Source organism: Heloderma suspectum, chromosome 2, assembly GCF_057233095.1.
Source record: "Heloderma suspectum isolate Gila_16-S chromosome 2, 16-S_ref, whole genome shotgun sequence".
NCBI lineage: Eukaryota > Metazoa > Chordata > Lepidosauria > Squamata > Helodermatidae > Heloderma > Heloderma suspectum.
In genome coordinates, this window is record NC_139459.1 from 404,921,344 (window position 1) to 404,943,204 (window position 21,861).

Sequence of the window (21,861 nt, forward strand, 5' to 3'; positions counted from 1 at the left end):
TTTGGGCATGAAACAAGCAGGGGAAATCCACTGAAGGTTTTCCACTGACAGGCCCCCAGAGCAGATTTGGGGGGTCTGCGGGGGTCTGCAGGGGAAGAGGAGAAAGTCTTGTTGTGCCAGCAGAAGCCCCTTCTGCAAAATCGGATCCCGCCCCAAGAGTCGCGGGGCTCCTGCAGGGCTCACAGATCGATTGGGGTCCGTATCGGCCTGGCTGCTTCCTCAGAGGCATGAGGGGTCTCCTCGGCGGCGAGGGGTCTACACACACATAGGCACATGGAGAGAAATAGCAGCCCCCAGAACAGGCTCTTCTTGTTGGGGGCAGTGGAGGTGCAAAGCAGCCGGGGGGAGGCTGGACGGCCTGCCTGGCCCAGGGCTCCTTCTTGCACCATCGAACAGAACCTCAGAAGGGCCCAGATGCTGCTCAGGCCCCCGAGGGCCCATCCAGTCCAGCACCCTCTTTCCCACAGCGGCCAACCAGGCGCCCCTGGGGAGCTCACGGGGGGGTCGCATCCAGGGGGCAGCAGGGAATGGGTGGCGCTTGGAGGGTCTTTTCAGTGGTGGCTCTCCACCGAGGGAGGGGCTGCAGGTCAGCGGAAGAACACCCGCTTTGCAGGCAGAAGGCCCCATCCCAGCACCAGGCAAAGACCCTTTTATTTCCCGGGGCCTTTTAAATCTCTCTTGCCTTGGCTTGTTTTTTTTGGCTCACTGCCACTTGGGATTTATGCTGCATTTCACTGTTATACTTCGGTGTTTTAGTGTAATGTGATATGCTTTAATATATTGAAAATTTGCTTTATTCCTTGTCTTCCGAGAGCGCTGTGATAGGCCTGTCCTGCACTGATCCGTGGGGGGTCCCAAGCGCAGGTGCCCCATTGGAGGCCAAGGGGCCCAATCCCGGCAAACCCAGTTCAAAGGGCCTCCGGGGAGCAGGGATGGGAACGTCCCCCCTTCCGCTGGGCATCAGAAACGGCCGCCCAGGAGCTTCTCCGCAGCTCTTCAGGTCTTGGGCTGTTCCCCAGCAGACCCCCACACAGAGACCCCTCCCACAAGGCTTGGGGGGGAGTCCGGGTCCATCCTGAGGGGTCCGGTCCCAGGAAGACCAGCAGGTGGGGGCGGCCGGAGGGAGCAGCCCCAGAGTGGGAGCAAGGAAGAGCCGCTTTGGGTGGGTGGAGACAGGGCCTGCCTGCCAGACCCCTCAAGGAGCGGGGGGAAGCCCGGCCCCATCGGGAGAGGAGCCCCTTCCTCCCCCCCCGGCCCCAATCCCAGGCCACGGGGCCTGCTGGGCATCTCCGGGCTGCTCGTCGCCAAAGCCCATCGGACCAGCCGGCCGACTGACGCTCCGCTCGAGACGCGGCTGCCTCCTGGAGCCCCTCGGCTGCAGCCCCCCGGCCTGGAAGGAGGAGGAACCGGGGGGGCTCCTTAACCCGCCCCCCCCAGCCCAGACACAGAGGGCGAGAGAGACGCGGAGCCTCCCTGCCCCCCCCCCCCCTCCAGCAAACCTTCTCATACAGGGCGAACCGGCCGCGCTTCTGCCGGAGACGGATGACGCGGCTGAGGGCGAATTCTCACTGGTGCGTCTCTCGCCCCCTCTCAGACTTCGGACTAAGGAGAAACATCGCTGCCTCCCCATCACAGACCCCAAAGTTTCCCTCTGGGGCTGGAAGCAGATTTCTCTCCCGTCCTTGTGGGGCTGCAGCCATGGGGCCGGCCTGGGCTCCCCTGGTGACGATGGTGCTGCTGATGGGGCCGTCCTTGGTCCCTGGGGCTGGAGGGAGGAAGGCGCCCCCAGGTAAGGGAGATGGGCGAAGGGGGGAGGAGACAGACCCCTCCCGATGCCCCTCACCATCCCAATGGGACCCCTTAGGCCCAAAGGCAGGTGGTCCCTGGGGAGAGAAAAGGGGGCAAGAGGGACCCAGGGAGCCTCCGAGGCCCAGGGAGGGGTGGGTGGAAAGGCGAAGCGGGGCCCCCGGGATCCTCAGCCAGCCCCCCACTTCTGCCTCCGCCCATTGCCTCTGGAGCTGCCTCGAGAGGAGTCGGGCACTGGAGGGTCTGTCGCCCCCAAGCAGGACCCTTTGGAGCGGGGGCGGGGGGAGGGTGAAAGAGGAAGAACAGAGCAGGGCAGGACGGGGGCAGGGAGGAGCTGGTGGCGTCTGCGCTGAAACGGCGCACTGAGCACACTGTCCTTGCTGGATCCGGCCAAGAAGGTCTGTCTAGTTCTCCCCCTTTCTCCAAGCGTGGCCCCCACGTGGCCCCCGCAGGCTCACAAAGCCACTGCCAGCCGCCCTCCCCCCCCATGGGCAGAAGGGCTTTGTTGCCTTCAAGAGGTGGGGGGGCCTCCCCAGAGAGAAGCAGGGATGGGGGTGGGTGGGGGTTGACTGAACCAGCCCCTCCCATCGTCTGCCCCCCTCTGGGCTCCCCGCTTGGCAGCCTCCTCTTGAGCAAAGCTCACCAGAAGTGGGGAGATGCTCTTCCGCCCATGCTCACCGCCTGCCCTGGCATCAGCCGAGAGCCCTTGAGCAGCCAGGGGGACGGGCAGGAGCCCAGCCTGCACCCAGCAGTCCCAGCAGGGAGCTGCACTGATGAGGGATGTCTGCACCTGTTGCACTTCTGCCTGGCCCACAACTCTTAAGGGCAGAGGAGCCCTGCCAGGAAAGGGATGGTGGCCCCAGCCCTTCTCCCTGTCTCTGCCCTTCCAAACTCCCCCCCATCCCAATATGGGCAGAGTTCAGAGTGGGGGAGTCATGGGTTGGAGGGGGGACCCCCTGCAGGGCCTGCCGGTGGTGGTCCTGGGAAGGCACTGCTCAACCCCACTCCGCTGCCCTTGGACGGGGTGGTGTCAGGGCCAGTATTTTTGGGCCTGAATTGTTGTTATGTCTTGATTGCAGGCTGGGAGTTCGGCTGAGGGAGTAACTGACATCAACCCTGCAGTGTTGCCCAGTGTTGTTTTCCTTACACTGCAGGTTGGGGGAGAGAGTCGGGGAGGACAACCCTGCAGTGCAGACTAGTGTTATTATACGTCTTCCAGAATGGAGGGGCCTTTGGCCATGAGAGAAGGGCATAGGGCAGCCCTGCAGTGTAGTCCACTGCTGGGACGGAGGCTGCTGGGGACCCTCAGCCAAAGCTCCTCTTCCAAAACAGCCTCAGCTTGCAGCACAGCCCCTGCTTCGCTGGCAGCCCCTCAGCCCCCTCCCGAGTCCAAATCAAGCCCTGAGCTGCAGGCAGAATCTTCTTCCTCCATGGACTTTTCAGTGTTCAAAAGCAAAACAGGGATGAATTGTTTTCGCATAAAAGGGGACCTGAGCGAGGCGGGGGGGGGGGACTCCTCCCTCTGCTGCTGCGTTATTTTTCTGTGGGGAGAGGGAGCGATGTTCTGGGCATCATCCCCTTCTGCCCCGCAAGAGAAGGAATCATGGAATAAGGTCTACTCAAACTGGTCCTTGGAGGGATCTGTCCAGGGCCACCCAAGACATTTTGCTGCCTGAGGGGAACCAGAAAATCTGCCCTGCCCCGGCTGTGCTCGGTGCGCCCCGCCTCCCCATGCACACACTATCACACACTCCTCAGATGTTCGGTCCAAATTCCAGCTTCCCCATGAAGCTCCTGGGATCCCCTTGTGAGGATAAAATGGGGGGGGGAGAGGATTTGTACACCACCTTTTGTTCCTGGAGAAAAGGTGGAATATAAATGTAATCACATAAAGTTATTAGTAGCTGTGGTCGAAAAAACATGATTCTGACAAAATGCTATAAACAGTTCAAAACAAGCCACCCAGTGTGCAAAGTGACCATGTGTGCATTGCACAGCTGCTTAAGATGCGCACGCAGGGACACCCATGCACAAAGATGAGATGCATCAAGCGATTCTTAATAGTCCTGATGGAATTTGTCAGTTGGATGGTATATAAAGCTAAGGAAGCAATGCATTAAAATACCAGACTTTGAGATTAAATTTACAGAGACCTCGGGAAGGCAGCTAAGGCCGCAATCCTGTGCACGCTGACCTGGCGGAAAGCCCAATTGTTCAGGCATCAGGAGTTTTAGGCGTCAGGAGTTTTAAGGGTGATGCAGTCGTGAGAGGGCCCCCCCCCCACATCTCAGTTAAGGGTGTGCAAATCAGCTTTATGAGTTTGCTTTTTAAATAAAAGGTTCAAACGATGGGGGCATATTTGCAAGAGCAGGACAAGGGTCTGGCCATTCACAGCTCCAGACCCTCACTTCCTAAAGGCACATTATATCTAAAAGGGTGACAAAAAAGGAGTAAATATAATAATACTAATGCTAACAATAAAGTTTATATAACTCAAAATTAAGTTTCAAACAGCTGTTCAGCCTTTAACCATGCATGAGATTGGGTTGATAAGGACACTGTTTTATTTTTTAAATACGTGAATGCCTCCTGTTCCCTTTACAGTAACATTTCTCTTGGGAACGGATTAAGCCACCCAGAAAGAAAGCTGGTGTTGGGGAATTAGAAGGACAGAAATGCAGCAGGAAGGGAGAGTTGAAGCAGACATTTATTCTTCAGAGGCTGAACGTCAAAGAGCGATTCTTTTTGCTCTTTGCTTGGAGAAGGACGGACGCTAGTTGAGAGTGCTAGTCTCTGATTTTTTTGTGTTTTCTTATCTTGCCTTTTCCTTTGTGCTGCCGCATGCTTCCATACCTTACCTGGGGCCCTCCGGATGGCTTGGACTTCAACTCCCATCAGCCCCAGCCAGCATGGCCAATGGTCAGAGATACTGGGAGTTGTAGTCCAAAACACCAGGAGGGCACCAGGTTGGGGGAGGCGAGGGTCCGCCAGGGCTTCTGTCTGTGTTGGGTTTTTCTGCTGCTGCTGGTTGATTTGGGTTGCATGGCCTTGTAGGCCCCTTCCAACCCTACTATTCTATGATTCTACTAGTCTATAACGTATCTATACACACACAGAGAGGGAGAGATAAAGGTTTTCCCTAAAAGGTGCATTAAAAACATTTAAATAAGTAAATAAAAATATGGGATGATATGGCTTGAAAGGGGGGTTAGTCAAAGCATGGAGGAGAAGCTTAGCAGTGGCCACTGGTCATCACGGCTATTTGCTGCCTCCCATCTCAGAAGCAGCATGCTGGGGAACATGGGCGGGAGGGGGCAATTCCTCTCCTGCTCTGCCTGTGGGGCATCTGGCCAGCCACTGCGTGAACAGGATGCTGGACTAGAAAGGGCTTTGGTCTGGTCCAGCATCAGGGCTCTTCTCATGTCCTTAGTGTTGCATTTTCCGTCCTCTCCCCATAGCCCACAATCTACTCCGGAGGGTCCCCAACTAGTGTCCCCAACCCCCTGGAGAGTCATGGATGACGTTCTGTCATGTGTGTCGGGGGGAGACACTAGTTGGATACTCCCCCCCCCACATATCCCACATCATAAGGGGATGTGTAAAAGCCAGAACGAAACAGGCCTGAATGGCCCCTTTATTTTTTTAAAAAACCATGCCCCAAATAGCGGCCTGTGTCAGAGGCACTTGGGGAGAATATTTTTTGCTGTTACAGGCAATAGTCCATATTCAAGACAAATGGCCCAGGACGGCAACATCTAAGTGTGCCAGATCAACCAAACTCACCAGTCACACATCGCTATATGGGATTGATAGACAGTCACAAAATGTCCACAGAAACCATGTTTCTACAGTCACTCCAGGCAACAGATGGCACTCTGGAAAAATAGCCCGGAATGGCGCCTCCCAAGCAAGCCAAATCCACCAAATCCACCACTCAGACGTGACTCCATGGGAGGGATGGAATAAGCCATTGAACCTCAGCAGAAACCTTATTCCGGCCTCTGATCAGAGGAATGGTCCATATTCCTAAGAACCACCAGGAATGATAAGTTGCAAGTGAGCCAAACAAAGCAAGTTCACCAGCTACACAGAACTGTTTGGGACTGATGCAAGAAGCCACAAACCCTACACAGAAACCATGTTCTGGTACCAGGGAATAAATGGCCCGTCACACCAACTGCTGAGTGAACCAACCCGACCAAAATAACCAGGGACACACACTGGATGGAAAACCTCCACACAAACCAGGTTCTAGGATTTGTTCCAGGCAATAAATATTATTCTGGGAAAATGGCCCAGAATGCAAATTTCCTAGTTAGCCAAACTAAATTCCCCCACAACAAAAAAATCAGAACACATCCTCAGGAACATTCAGAGATCTGTTGCAGGCAACTTAACATATTCTTGAAAAATGGTCTGGAATGCCAATTTCCCAGGTGGTGAAACCAACCAAATTCAAACATTGGACACTGACTGAAATTATCTATGATTTCAATAAGGGTATTTGGGGCAATGCAGGGCCGCGGTGGCTTAGTGGTTAAGATGCTGAACTGCAGACCGGAAGGTCGGACAGCAGTTCGAGACCCAAGTGCCGCATGATGGAGTGAGCTCCCGTCTTCAGTCCCAGCTCCTGCCAACCTAGCAGTTTGAAAGCAAGAAATTGCAAGTAGATAAATAGGTACCACCTTGGTGGGAAAGGTAACAGCGTTCCGTGCACCTCCGTGTTCAGTCATGCTGGCCACATGACCATGGAAGCGTCTTCGGACAGCGCTGGCTCTTCGGCTTAGAAACGGGGATGAGCACCACACCCTAGAGTCGGACACGACTGGTTGGGGACACCTTTACTTTTACCTTTTTTATTTGGGGCAATAGGCCATTGAGGAGGTCAGATTGCCGGTTCCCGATGCATCCTTGCCCAGAAATTGTCATACAGTATTGGATCCAATGGGAGTACGTAGCCTAAAAGGCTCAGGTTTAAAGCCTCCCAAGCCATGTAACTTTCCACTGTCTGACTTACACACACAGGGAAAGATTCAGGAGACATGCTGGAATTGTTTTCTGGGGTAAAGTAGACCAAAATAGCTGGTTTAATAGACAAATTTAATTTGACGATGTCAAATGCTACTTAGTAAGGCTAAGAGTTAAAGGCAAATATCTGTAAATGTTTGAGTGTTTCGATTCTGTTACATTCCTGCAATAGCCATTAAAGGTGGCTTTTCAGCCTGACAATGAGTGGTTTCTCTGGACGCTTTGTGGCTTATTGTATCGATCCCATCCAGTCTGGGCTGCCTGGTGAGTTTGGCCCGGAACGGCAACTGAAACTTGAGGAGGGATTGTTGCCCAGAATGGATACTGGAACGGGGTTGCTGTGGATGTTTTGTGGCTTATTGGGCCGCCACCACGCAGTGATGTGCGACTGGTGAGTGTGGCTGATTTCGCTCATTCGGAAGCGGCCGTTCCGGGCTGTTCTGGGCATTACGAGATTAGTAGTAATACGGTGTTGGAAGGGTTTTCGTTCTAAAGTATTGTTCTCAAGAGTCTCTAACACCTGCCGCTACTTTTGGCATGGTTGGTTTTTTCCCCCCAATCCAGGGCCCTTTCTGGCCGGTTGTGGCTTTCACACCGTCCCGTCGTCAGTGTGCCCGGGGCTTCACAGAGCACGAGCGGGGAGGTCCCTGCCCCAAGGAGCTTCCAGTCCGGAACTGGGCCTGGGGAAGCAGCAGAGGGAGGGGAGGGGAGGGGAGGCCGGGGGGGGGGAGAGGCTCACGAGAGGAAGGACAGAAGCGCCTCTGGTCCCGGGGGCGGCGCACGGCCCCAGACGTGCCTTCCTGAGCCGCAGGTGTGTCGGTCTCCGGGTTAAAAACCTCTAGGCTGAGAGCCCCGCTGCGGCGCCTCCCGCGGGCTGAGGGCGGGCGCAGGTCCTGCCCCGCCGAGGGGCTGGCCGGAGTTGGTGGACGTGGGGGGCAGCGGGGTCTCCCTGACGGCCCCTCCCCGCCCCGCCCCTCCCCCCGCAGCCTCCCAGTTCCTGCACCGGGACAAGCAGCGGCAGCCCCTGCAAGGGCGGTGTGCGGGGGCGGGGGGCCTCCCGGGAGCTCTCGCCCCCCTGACCCTCCTCTCCCTCCCCCCCCGCCGCCCCTCCCCAGGGCATTTCCTGCACCAGGCCAAGCACGAGTGCCGCTTCGCCAACGGGACGGGCCGGCAGCCGCAGGCGCGCTTCCTCGACAGGTACTTCTACGACCGGCAGGAGTTCGTGCGCTTCGACAGCGACCGCGGGGTCTACGAGGCCCTCTCGCCGCTGGGGGAGCCCGACGCCGCGTACTGGAACGGCCGGAGGGAGGTTCTGCAGGACGCGCGGGCCGCGGTGGAGCGCTTCTGCCGGCACAACTACGAGATCTTGGGGCCTTTCGCCCACGCGCGGCGGGGTGAGTGGGGCCCGGCAGGGCGGGCGGGCAGCAGGAGGGGAGAGGAGGGGTCTCTTGGGAGCGTCTCCGCGGGGGGGGCAGCCCTCTCTCAAGGGTGGCGGTGGTGGGAAGGGCGGAGCGAGGGAGGGAGGAGGGAGCCGGGGAAGGGGAAGGGGAGGCAGAGACGGGGTGGGCGAGTGGGAAGCCTCCCTCCCTCCCCCTTTCCCTGCACCCGTAAGCCCCCCAATACACAGACCTGCGCACAAGCCGGCTCAGAACCCCCCCTTGAGGCCCCCTCCCCACGGGCCGCACGGCAGGGCAAGAGCCACCACTTGCCGGGTGGCACCCTCAAGGGGACCCTGACAGCCCCCCCCCCAAGAACACAGCCAAGTGCAGGATCCACCGGGGTCCCTGGGAAGGGCCTCCTGGCCGGACCGTTTCACCGTATAAGGGGGCGAAAAACACACTTTCCCTCTTTCTCCCCCGCTCATCTCTCTCTGACCTGGAACTCGTGAGACCGCAGCCCACCGTGGCTTCATTGAACCGTGGGGGCTGTTGCATCCCGCCACGTGCCCAGGGCACCATTTTTGCGCGGCGCCCGTGGGAGCCTAGCTTGCCGTGGCTTGCCGTCTCATGCGAACCCAGGCAGCAGGGGTTGTTTGAGGGTTAGGCAACCGTCCAGTAGCCCTGGAACAAGCCAGGGCTTACTCCCTTGGGGCCGTGGCCTAGAGAACGGGCATTTCCTCCCGGAACGCCCTTGCCGGCCAGAGGTTCCCCGTGGCTGTTCCAGATGGTAAAGTAGCTTCCTCATGCCAGAAGCCAAGCCAAGCCCCACCTCTTTCTGTCCATGTGGCCTCATAGCTAATGCGATCTTCTGATGTGGAGCGGCATAGAAATATTGTAAATAAATAAATAAATAAATAAATAATCTCCTCTCCCATAAATTTGAGCTCACAGTCTCAACTCTTAGAAGATTCCCATAAGATTAAGAGCATAAGCAGAGCCCTTCTGGATCCGACCAAGGTCCATCTAGTCCCCCATTCTGTTCACACAGTGGCCAACCAGCTGTCGACCAGGAACCCACAAGCAGGGCATGAGTGCAGCAGCACCCTCCCGCCCATGTTCCCCAGCAACTGGTGTACATAGCTCGCTGCTCCTGGTACTGGAGGTAGCACATAGCCATCAGGGCTAGAAGCCATGGATAGCCTTTTCCTCCAGGAATTTGTCCAACCCCCTTTTAAAGCCATCCAAATTGGCGGCCAACACTACATCCTGTGATAGCAAATTCCATAGTTTTAACTATACACTGTGTGAAGAAGTCCTGCCTTTGGTCTGTCCTGCATCTCCCACCAGTCAGCTTTGTAGGATGACCCCGGGTTCTAGTAATTTGAGAGATGCTGCAGCCCCTTGATCATCTCAGTTGCCCTTTTCTGCACTTTTTCCAGCTCTACAACACCTTTTTTTAGGTGTGGTGACCAGAACTGTACACAGTATTCCAAGTGTGGTCGCACCATAGTTTTGAATGTGGCAGTATGATCTTGGCAGTTTTATTCCTTTTCTAATTATGCCTAACATGGAGTTTGCCTTTTTTACAGCGGCCGCACACAGGGTTGACATCATTGAGCTCTCCACCACACCCCCAAGATCTCTTTCCTGGTCGGTCACCGCTAGCTCAGATCCCATCAGGTTATACTTGACGCTGGGATTTTTTGCCCCAACGTGCATCACTGTACACTTGCTTACATTGAACCGCATTTGCCATTTGGATGCCCTTTCTCCCAGTTTGGAGAGATCCTTTTCGAGCTCTTCACATTCCTGTTTTGTTTTAATCTCCCTAAATAATTTGGTGTCATCGGCAAACTTGGCCACTTCACTGCTCACTCCGAATTCCAGATCATTGATGAACAGGTTGAGAAGCATTGGTCCGAATACAGATCCCTGTGGGATGCTGCTATTTACTTCCCTCCCTTGGGAGAATGTACCATTTATTCCTACTCTCTGCTTTCTGTTCTTTAACCAGTGAGTGATCCATAAGAGGACCTCTCCTCTTATTCCATGCCTGCCAAGTTTGCTCAGGAGTCTTTGGTGGGGGACTTTGTCAAAAGCCTTTTGGAAGTCCAAGTAAACAATATCTACCAGATCACCCTTGTCTGCATGTTTACTGACACTCTCAAAGAAATCAAAAAGCTTGGTGAGACAGGACTCACCAACCGTGCGGAAGCTGGGTCGATTCTTTCTCAGCAGGGCTTGTCCTTCTGTATGCTTACTAATTTTATGATTAATAATGCCTTCAACCAATTTGCCTGAAACAGACGTTAAGTTAAATGGCCTGTAATTTCCCAAATCCCCCCTGGATCCCTTTTTGAAAACTGGTGTTACACTGGCCAACTTCCAGGCCTCTGGTATAGAGGCTGAACTTTGGGACAGGTTGCATATTTTGGTCAGAAGATTAGTAATGTCATATTTGAGTTCTTTGAGCACTCTAGGATGGATACCATCTGGGCCCAGTGATCTCTTTGCTTTCAGTGTATCGATCAGGGTGAGAACTTCATCCTTTGTCACCACCATTTGCCTCCGTTCCTCAGACTCCCTTCCCGAAAACATCAGTTCCGGCAAGACTTCCATTTTCTGAAGAATGCTCTCTTTTCTCTAGTAGCTTCGTTCGCGCTGCTCGTGAACCATGCTGGAGACCTCTTGGACTTGGTGCTCCTTTCCTAACCTGTGCTACACATGTTAGCTGGGCTTCTATTATTGTGGCTTTAAACCTCCAAGCATTCTGAAGGGATCTAATCCTCTCGACTGCCCCTTTCAGCGTCCTTTTCACCAGTTCCCTCATTTTAGAGAGGTTTCCTCTTTTGAAGTCAAATGTGACTGTGCTGGGCTTCCTGGGCAATTTTCCACTTAAATATACATTCAGTCTGAGAGCCCTGTGATCACTGTTTCCAATTGGTTCAGCAACATTTACATCTCACACTAGGTCCTGGGCGACGCCACTTACGATTAAATCCAAGGTCGCCTCCCCTCTGATTGGTTCCATGACCAACTGTTCTAGAGCACAATCATTTAGGGCGTCGAGAAGCGTAACGTCCCTGTCGCGGCCGGAACATGCATTTATCCAGTCAATGTGGAGCTGATTGAAGTCACCCATTATTACAACACTTCCATGTTTGGAGGCCTCCCTGAGTTGCTTTCCATTTAAGGGCCACTCCGAGCATTGTGGTCTGGGGGACAACAGCATGTTCCTAACGCGACATCAGTTTTGGAGCCTGGTGTTGTCACCCACGGCGCTTCTGGGGAAGAGCCAGCCCTTTCAGGTGCTCGACACTGTGCTCTTTGACGTACAGGCCCACCCTCCCCAGTACGCCCTTCCCCGTCCTTCCGATAGAGCTCATATCCAGCGATGACCGCATCCCACTGGTTCTCTCTGCTCCACCAGGGTTCTGCAATGCCCACTGTATCCAGGTTTTCCTTTAAAAGCGAGCACTCCAACTCTCCCGCTTGGCTCAAGCCTGCTAGCATTTGCATCGAAACACCTACACGCAGTGTCCCTCCCCAGATGCCTCTGGTGTGTGCATCGCTTGCTGTGGGACTTTGGCCGCTCTGATTGGCTATTATGTTCTGCCACGTACTCCTGGCCTATTTCCTCCCCTCCTACATTTGGGCAATTGGACACATTTTCAACTTCATCCCTTTGGGATGATTTAACCCGAACCAGATGCTTCCCAGCTCCGGTCGGCTTCCCCCAGGGTTTAGTTGAAGAGCTGCTCTGCCACCCTTCTAATGTTTAGTGCCAGCGGTCTGGCTCCATTTTGGTTCAAGTGGAGCCCATCCCTCCTGTACAGGCCCAGCTTGTCCCAAAACGTTCCCCAGGGCCTAACAAATCTGAGCCCCTCCTCCCTGCACCACCATCTCCCCCATGCATTGAGGCTCCTCAGCTTTGTCTGTCTAGCTGGCCCTGCGTGTGGAACAGGTAGCATTTCCGAGAAAGCCACCTTGGGGGTCCCGGATTTCACCCTCCTACCTAGCAACCTAGATTTGGCTTCCAGGACCTCACGACTACATTTTCTCGCTTCATTCGTACCAACATGGACCACAACCACTGACTCTGCCCCAGCACCATCTCCTAGGGTATCTAGAGGGCTCGTGACATCCGCAACCTTCACACCAGGCAGACAGTTCACCATGCGGTCCACACGCCCATCACAAACCCAATTGTCTAAGTGTCTAATCATTGAATCTCCAGCTACCACAACCCCCCCTCCCCCAGGAGGCACTTCCTTGGTGCGAGAGGATACTTGTTCGTCTTCCGAGGAATGGCTGCCTTCCACGGGATAATTTCCCTCGTCCTCGGAATGACGCCCTCCTTCCCCTGGACCCGCATTCTCCGTGACAGCAGAGGAGCGGTCACCCTGGGAGTGGGACAGCTGATAGGTCCCTGAAGGTCTCATCCACCCACCTCTCTGCCTCTCTTAGCTTCTCCAGGTCAGCAACCCTGGCCTTGAGGGAGCACACTTGTTCCCTGAGGGCCAGCAGCTGGTTACACCGAGCACACGCCCAGGACGCCCATCCAGCAGGCAGATAGTCGTACGTGTGGCACTCGGAGCAGTGCCCTGGATAGCCCCCACATACCAAAACATGCCAAGAAGGCTTCAACAGGAAGGCTCCTTTGAGGTTAGATATGTCCTGAAGTTTACCTTTGAGAAATCAACACTTTCCTCAACCTTTCTGTATTAAACCTCAGTAAATAAATGTTTCTAAACATCTGTATATCACACTTGTTAGTGATCATGCCTTGCACAATATTATTTGCTCATTAATGGGTAAGTCAGAACAGTGCCCCTTTGGCCCTGAGTGAGGTGGTCCTCACGGCCCGCCACCCCCCCCCAACCCGCCAGGACGGGACTTACCTTGGGTGGATCTTCCTGGCAACGGCGGCTCCGGCAGCAGCTCCGGCGGCGGTGCGGCAGCTGCAGCGGCTGCGGCGGCCGGTCTTCCGACCGGCTGCTGCCACCACCATTTCCAGGTTAAAAAAAAAAAAAAGCACGTACGCTATTTGTAGACACCACGCTATTTGCGTTCCCCTTATTTTCGCCATCTTAGTCTATGTAAATGTTTACGTAGACTAAGACGTGCCAAAATAAGGAATGCAAATGGTGGCGGCCATGGCTGCCGCCATTTGCGTACGCGTGTGTTTTTTGTGTGTGTGTTTTTAAATCAGCCGTGATAGGCTACGTAAACATTTACGTAGCCTATCACTGCTGACTGCAGGCCGCCACCGTTTGCGTCCCTGCTAGCCAGCGGCTGGATGTCCGGCTGCTGGCGGAGCTGGCTGGCGGCTCCGCAGAATTGCTGCGGAGCACAGCCGGCTGGCCAGGTTTCCGGGGGGGGGGGAGGAACGGAGCGCCTCCCCCCTGGCGAGGATTTGGGGGGGAGGGAGAGAATGCCTCCCCCCGCACCATCAGCATAATCCCTGAAAGGTAAGTGATTTTCGTACTTCCCTACTGATGACATCAAATTATTTAGGTGGTTAAAACAAGAAGGGGTTGTGCGGCGCTCCAAAAAGATCTGTCCAGACTGTCCAGACACCCTAGCAATTCCGATACAGCAAAATCAGCTTTTGCCTTAAAATCTGTGACAGTCCCACCTGCCAACACCTGTGAGGCCTGATAGATACCTGCAGCCTCCCTGTGAGAGTGCAGCTTCCCTCTGAAGAAGGCCAGGTGCTGGGGAAGCCAGAGGGAAGGGCTGCGACCTCCCTGCCCCATTTTGGACCTCCCAGAGCGTGTCTGGGTGGCTGCAGAGGGAAAGAGATTGCTGCTGTTGGTCTCTTCCATTTTCTGGATCTTTCTCAGCTTCTCCTGTTTCCTCCCCTCCCTCCCCCCACCATGATGTCCTTCTTCTTCCCTTCCAGTTAAGCCCACAGTCTCCATCTCCCCCACCAAGGACGACCCCCTCTCCCCCCACACCCTCCTGCTCTGCACTGCGGCCAGTTTCTATCCCCCGGAGATCGAGATCAAGTGGCTGAAGAACGGGCAAGAGGAGAAGGAAGGGGTCGCCTATGGGGAAGAGCTCCGGAACGGAGACTGGACGTACCAGACCCAGGTGATGCTGGAGACGTCGCCCGAGCGGGGAGACGTCTACACCTGCCAGGTGGAGCACACCAGCCTGGAGACGCCCATCACGGTGCAGTGGGGTACGAGCCTCCCTCCCCCTTTCCCCTGGAGACCCAATCCTGCAAAGAGGGTGGGAATTCCACATTCCTGTGTCACTCCTGACCTGCTCGAGAGGCTGAAAGAGAGGCCCCAGCACTTCTCAGGAGGTGCCCCATTCTGATGCATGTGAGCAAAAGCCAAAGTCTGGAGCTCCATGGGAGATCATTGCACCCACGACTTCCATCCAGCAGGCAGATCATCTTGCATGTGGCACTCGGTGCAATACACTGGATAGCCCCCGCCCCCCTGCCAGTGTTCTACATTCATTACTGGATTTTTAGTTGGGTACGTTTTCCCTGGAAAACTTAGTTGTTTACTACAAGAAGGTGGGGAAATTATTTATAGTTATTTATTTACGTTACTTACTGTGAGTATGGAATAGGGAGGAAAGAGTTCACTGCTTTGGCTTCCTCGCACTGTTGCTAAACTCACACAGTTGCTTAACTCGTTTGTTTCCTGAAGCCTTGTCCCTGGGGCTGAGACGCTTCGTCCCTGGGGCTCCTCGCACGTGGAGAGCTGGCTCCTTCGCACGCATGCCTCCCTATAGAGACAGGCCCAACTGCGGCTGCAGTGAATCTGATTGGAGGGCCTCGTTTGAAAAGCAAGGGAGGCTGTGTGTGAACTCCTGATCAGCCCTGGCCTCCAGGGGCTGGGAATGTAGGCAGTTGCCCCCCAGGGAATGGTGATTCCTATCTAGCAAGGAGGACCATTAACAATATTGAATGGGAGACCTGTTGAGGGGAGATCCTCTGTATCGTCGCTGGAGATAAAGGGGAGACAAAGGGGAGGCGATTTGGGGAGGCTGTGGGTTGTGAGGTCTGGATCCTTTTCTGTGTGTTTTTTGAAACTTAATTGATATGCTGAACTCTTAAACTTGCTTTATTTAATGAACTGCTCTTTAAGGCCTAAGCATGAGCCTAAACTGATCCCAAACGGAAGCTGGCCTGCACTGTTTCCTGCTTGAAGCACACTCTTCCATTGCTTACTTCGTCAAAAACTTAATTGATATGCTGTGTAAATTCACTCCTGCTTAACTTCAGAAAGGAAGGAAAGGAAAGGTTCCTCCTGTGCAAGCACCGAGTCATTGCTGACCCCTAGAGGGGCGCCGCTTGCGCTGGCGTTTTCGTGGCAGACTGTAGTGGGCTGGTTTGCCCTGGCCTTCCCCAGGCGTGACCACCTTTCCCCCAGCAAGCTGGGTCCTCATTTTACCGACCTCGGAAGGATGGAGGGCTGAGGCGACCTGAGCCGGCTACCCAAGACCCAGCTTCCGCTGGGATCGAACTCAGGTCGTGGGGAGAGTTTCGGTTGCAATACTGCCGCCTACCACTCTGCGCCACACGAGGCTCGACTTAACTTCAGAACCAGCACTAAATGGGTCTGAAGCACCCCAGTGGGTAACCCAGCCAATTTCAACAGACAGACATTACTACAGACAAAATTGTAGACTGAAATCTATGTAAGGCTTTATTTCAGGAAAATACAAAATATAAAGCAAGTGGCAGGGTGGTTATATGAGCACTAGAAACTTTCTCTATAATTACAGGGAAAGAAAGCTACACAAATAGAATATTAATTAAAGGAACGGCAGTTGCCAAAGCTGGTATTACAGATTTGGCTGATAGGGTAACGGCTTGAGCTTCTCGCCTTGTTATGCCTCCTCCGTCCAACTTTCTCCTGTTTACTGCTTGCGGTTTAAAGCGAAACTAAAACTAAACTAAACGTAACTAAAAGGTGTTAACTCTCCCGCTACTTCCTCCTGCACTTGACTTGGATATGAACACTATGCTAGAGCATTACTAAGTTCCTCGAGGCCTGTGAAGAATGGAGGTGGAAGTTAGCGTGAAAGGAAAAGCCCAAGACTTGGAAATAATTCTAAGTCCCACCTTCAGACACAACTCCCGAGTATCAAGCTCAGAAATAATTCTAAGTTCTGCTTTCAGAAAATACTCTTAGTCCTTAGTTCAGAAAATATTCTAAGTTCCAAATAATAAGAGTCTCAGGAGGTCCACAGTGACCCACATCCTCGGGCCTGGTGGCGAGGCAGAAAGAGCGCAGTGAAGCAGCAGGAACAGCAGCGGGGATGGGCTCTCCCTGCCTGTCCTTCTGTACCCCCGCTCCGGTAAAGGTGGGGCCCTGAGGAGGGAGGAGAGAACCATCTCCCCATCAAAACGGGGCGTGTGTGGTTGGACCACCTGCTCACCAATCAGAGGTCCGGGGCCTCCTCTGTCTCCCACAGTTTCAGGTGTTTGGGAAACATCTCTGGCACCACTGCACATGGGTTACTTTGAAATGTCCCCAAACGTGGCCCGCAGCCCGCCACCTGGGCATGTGACCTCGACTGACACATTTCTCCCTGGTGCATCTCCTTTGATGCCACGGCCACCTTTGCCCGTCTTTGGCCATCTCCGCCCAAACACCTCCTGCCAGCTGTCGCTCGTGCGCAGGGCTACAGCTCCGCCGCCCGACTCGCCTCAAGGAAGGCCGCTCTCGTGTCAGCAGGTGTGCACCGCGAGATGCCGAAGCAGCCCTTCTCCTCCTCTTAGTGGGCCCCTGAGCAGGCTCCGTTCTGCCGCTCATCTCACTCACGCGCTCTGCCAGCGCTCCATGGCCTTGAGCAAACCCTGTGAAGCCGCCTGTGAAGACAGCTGCATTTCCCCCCCTTCCTTCAAAGACTGTCCTGCCAAATCTTAAGAGTCTTAGCTAGTGAGATAAAATCCAGCAGCACAGAATCAGACCTCAAGGTCTTTTTGCCCAGGGGCCAAGAGCCTGGAATAGAAGACTGGTTCGTAAATCCGAGTCTGGGGTCTTTCAGGGGCTCTTCTTGTAGGTCTCCGCAAACCCTCACTCAGGTCATTCAGCCATCCCAGATCAAATTGGCCACCCCAGTCTTTGTCAGCAATGCTATTTGACCCTTTCAGTGCCAGATTAACACCCTGTACTCTTAAACTTGCTTTACTGAATGCAAGAGACTGAGGAGAGGGCAGCAGCGTGGGCTGAAAAAGGCCCTCCCTGTGTGTAGCGCATGGAACGGATCCCCCTTTCGAAAGCTGGAGGCTGAGAGGCCAGACCTGCCCCGATCCTGCTGCTCACGTGAGGCTCCCCTTCTCCTCCTCCCACAGAGCCACGGAGGTCGGACTCTGCCAGGAGCAAAGTGTGGACAGGGGTCGTGGGGGCCGTGCTGGGCGTGGTCTTTGTGGCCGTGGGACTCGCCCTCCACCTGAAGAGCAAGAAAGGTAATCGTGTGTGTGTGGGGGGGGAGAAGTGGTGGCACCAGAGGAACTTTGTGGCGAAGGGATCAATGAATTTTGGATGCGGGTTGCCTGCCTCGTCCACATCCTCATCCCCCAGCAGAAGCTGCCCAGGATAAGGTTTTCTAGCATCCCCCTGCAGAAGGCCCTTCTAAAAGCTCCATGGGGCCTGTTCCAAGGGGAGAGGGAGAGCACCCCCCTCCAAGCACAGTGGCTTAGAGGTTGAGCTCTGAATCGGGAAGCCCCCAGGTGGAATCTCACCTCTGCCATGAACTCACAGGTGGCCTTAGGCAAGCCGCTCTCTCTCAGCCTCCGTCCTCCCACCTGCAGCATGGGGGACTACCTGACAGGGTGGAGGTGGTTGTCGTAAGGATGACAGCTGGGCAGTGCATGTGAAGCGCTTCGCATAGTTCAAAGCGCTGTGGAAATGGGAAGTGTTCTTGCAGCCTGTCCTGACTGGCGGCGGCACTCCAGGGCTCTGGGCAGAGAGAGAGGGGTCTCCCCCATCACTTGCTCGTGCCGGGCACCCTTCCTTCCCTGGAGATGCTGGGAAGGACCTGGGCAGAGGGACCTTCTGCATGCAGAGCAGGGGCTCTAACACTGCAGCCCCTCCCTCCCCACAATGCGTATGCTGGAGTCGCACAGATCCTGCACCGGCGCTCAGGGGAGCCTGTGACCCCAGGAAGGGGGTCCTTGTGCTTCAGCGCCATCCCATCCGCCAGGACAGCAGGACCCTCTGAGGAGAGTTTGCTTGGAAAGATCCCCCTCAAGCAGAGTCAGGTCAGCTGCTGGGTTGGGAAGGCAGGCTGCGTCTTGCCACAATCCCGGGTTTCGGCTGGGCAGAGAAAAGAGGCAGGAGGGGTTTGTGCCTTGAGGGGCAGCTCATGGTGGAGGGAAGGAGGGTCTCGCTTTCCTCCTCCCATAAGCAGCACCCCCCCTCCATGGATGTAACTGTGTCTCCGTCTCTCTCTCCTTTTAGCAACGCCCATCCAACCACCTGCAGGTAAGGTCTCCGCACCTCTCCCCCAATTCCTTGTGTTTATTTTCATCCTGCCATTTCAAAAGCATTTGTCCAGGGTAGTTTCCAAGTGTTTCAAAAAGACCCCGCAAAGCCGGCGTCCAGAGTGCAGCTTCTCTGCGGCGTCCAGAAGCAGCCGCCCTGCTAGTCTCTTGTAGCCGAAACAACCAGGAGTCTTGTGACACTTTAAAGAGTTTACAGATTTCTTGTGGCAGAACCTTTTATGGGCACAGCCCACTTCCTCAGATGTCAGACGGGCTGTCCTCAGTGTGTGTGCTTATTTGTTTATCCTGAATAAAATAAAATAAAATCTCTTGAGTGGATTACATATAACAGTATTAAAATCACTGCTTAAAATACACCATAAAAACAATTGCAGCTACAACAGGAAGAACAATACAAAAACAGGAAATGGAGAAGCGTCATGAATAATTCCGATTATTACAGGCCAGATTAATTGCAAGCCTGTTGACGGATGTAGATGGATTCAGAAGGGGGAAATCCACTCAGAGGGGCCCAAAGAGATCAAAATGCAAGGTGCTTTCAATATAAGCACAGTGACAATTCACAAATTGAGATAATTTAGCCTTCCTAGTTTTGCTATGCTAATTTAACACTTCCAAAAGGGGAGGTACCTCCTTTGTCCCAGTTAAGTCCTAAATGAATAGAATCAAACTTGCGGGTCATTCTAAGATAGCCACTTCATTCTGGAGCCTGTCCAAATATGGTCTGTCAAAAGATGTCGACCTTTGGGTCAGCAGCAGAGCATCCGAGGAGGCTGACCGGGGGGGTGGTTCTCCCTCACTGGGCTGCAGCCCCCTGCCCTGCATAGCCTGCCAGTCTGGAAGGTCCGTCAGTCACTCAGAGTGGGCTGGTGGTGGCATGTGAGGGCTGCAGTGGGGAGGGGGGAGATGGGAAAGCCCCTGGGCAAGTCAGTGTTCCCGTCCGTCTTCTCTTCTTGCACATCATCCAAACATGCATTTTCCTATTCGTTTATGTGTTTTACTGTACGTTTTCATTTTTCCCTCCCAGCACTCATCAGCTAGTCCGTCCAGCTTCGAGTCCCAACATGGAAAATAACTCTTTTGAAAGCTGCTGGAGCTCTTTCCTTCCTGGAAGATGCAAAACTGGAGGGGGTGAAAAAGAGAGCCTGCCGCCTGGACCTCCTCCTGCCGCCACCTCCAGCACTGGCTGCCTTCTCCTGTGTCTCTGAATGTGCTTCTGGGGCTTTCTTTGGGGGGGTGGGGTGGAGTGGGAGGGGGATTCGTCCTGCCAAGTGCTGAGAAGATCCTTCTCCTTCCCTGGATTTCTGATCAGGAGCAGAGAACGGGTCAGAGTCTCTTCCTCACCTGGCAGGACCCTGCAGACGACCCCCTTCCCAAGCAGGGGGAGACTCGCTCCGGGGTCAGCTGTCTGCATCCAGCCGGAGCTGCTGCGTCTGCATTGCAGGCGGTTCTGAGCAGCATCCCTGGGACCTGCCAGCGGATTCCGGTCTGTGCTGCTTCACCGCTGATTAGAAGTGCTGCTGCCTGCTGCTGGAAGTCACAAGGCTTAGTCGAAAGGCACTGAAAAAACTCTCCGCCTTGTACTGTTAGGGGAGGGGCTGTAGCTGCGTGGTAGAGCCCTTGCCTAGTGTGCAGAAGGCCCCAGGTTGAGTCTCCAGCAGCATCTCCAGGCCGGGCCGGGCTGGCAGCCTGGGCCCCTCGGATGTCTCGGACTCTGACTCCCGCCGCCCCCGAGCACTGGCCATGCTGGCTGGGGCTGGTGGGATTGTAGTCCAACGCATCTGGAGGGCAGTGCATTGCCTCCCCCGGTGCAGACACTGCTGAGCGAGGTAGACCAGGGGCCTGACTGCGCACGGCCTCATATCTGCGTTAGGCCCGTCCTGTCGCCCGTGTGATAAATGCGGTTAAGCCTACAGGCGTTAAATACCAGTGGGAAATGAATCTGGAATGTTTTTCTTTCATGTTTGTGCTAATAGTTTGCTGTGATACATTATTCCAGGTCTAGGTCCAGGCGCTTACTGGAACCAGACAAGTTAGTGCTCTTTCCCAGCTTTTCTGATCATTACTAATTATAAGATCTGAATCTAAGAGAACTTTACAGGGCTTGCTTAATAAGGCTTCCTGATTTTGTATCATCAAAATTTCAAAAGCGTTTTTTTCCCGGAGAGACCCGGCTTTCCTTAAGAACCTTAAGGCTATGCTTCTAAGCTGTGGATGCTGAAAAAATAAAGGTTGGGAGTACTGCATTTCATTCTGTATTTGTTCGTATGATTTAAATGTTCCTTTGTCTATGACTGCGGTTATTTCTATTAGCCTATGATGGTGCAATAAGGACAGGCTGCCGAACTGCGTTTCATCTGTCATCTCTTCACTGTACATAATAGCTGTTAATGGAGATAAACTGGACTTAATACCCTTTTAAATTTCAACCAGTTGTTAAACATGGTTTTGGTACATGGGTTCATTCTTAATATCTTTTTGTCAAATTTATTATAGGACCATAGAGTATTTTTCAACTCTGTTGAGACATGATGTTTTAATTCAGTTACTCTATCTGGATTAAACCATGTCTTCAAATGCATAAGCATAGCCGCAATGTAATCATTTTTTATGGATGGGAAGGCCAATCCACCCTTCTCTGTTGCTTTTATTAAAGTTTTTTGTGCTCCTCTTGGTTTTTTCCCATTCCAGTCAAAATCTAAGATTGTTTGCCAGTCTCCAAGTATCTTTTGTGGGGGGTAGCGCTCTTCAAGGACTTGAAAGGTTGTCACAGAGAGGAAGGCCCGGATCTCTCCTCGATCCTCCCAGAGCGCAGGACACGGAATCATGGGCTCAAGCGGCAGGAAGCCAGATTCCGGCTGCACATCAGGAGAAACCTCCTGACTGTCAGAGCAATACGACAATGGAACCAATGACCTAGGGAGGTGGGGGCTCTCCAAGCTGGAGGCGTTCCAGGCGAGGCTGGACAGCCACCTGTCAGGGATGCTCTGACTTGGATTCCTGCACTGAGCAGGGGGTTGGACTCGATGGCCTTGTAGGCCCCTTCCAGCCCTACTATTCTATGATTCTATCAACTAGTACTTCACTTGATTTGGACACTTTGTTGTTCAGTCGTTCAGTCGTGTCCGACTCTTCGTGACCCCATGGACCATAGCACGCCAGGCCTTCCTG

The 21,861-nt window shown here is 54.1% G+C and overlaps 1 protein-coding gene across 2 annotated transcripts in view; it reads left to right on the top strand.

Annotated features, from left to right (window-relative positions):
* LOC146356729 (H-2 class II histocompatibility antigen, E-S beta chain-like) overlaps positions 1-21,418 on the top strand; it is a 122,141-nt gene extending 100,723 nt beyond the window's left edge. Inside the window, exons 1-6 of one of the 2 annotated variants that reach the window (XM_084831927.1) lie at positions 1,632-1,789; positions 7,950-8,228; positions 14,119-14,400; positions 17,539-17,652; positions 18,647-18,670; positions 19,718-21,415. In XM_084831927.1, the coding sequence (XP_084688053.1) occupies positions 1,699-1,789; positions 7,950-8,228; positions 14,119-14,400; positions 17,539-17,652; positions 18,647-18,670; positions 19,718-19,731 (804 nt within the window). In that variant the 5' untranslated portion in view covers positions 1,632-1,698 and the 3' untranslated portion in view covers positions 19,732-21,415. Of the gene's footprint in view, positions 1-1,631; positions 1,790-7,949; positions 8,229-14,118; positions 14,401-17,538; positions 17,653-18,646; positions 18,671-19,717 lie in introns of those variants that run through there. The other variant, XM_084831925.1, reaches the window with a different exon arrangement.
* Positions 21,419-21,861: the final 443 nt, after the last annotated feature.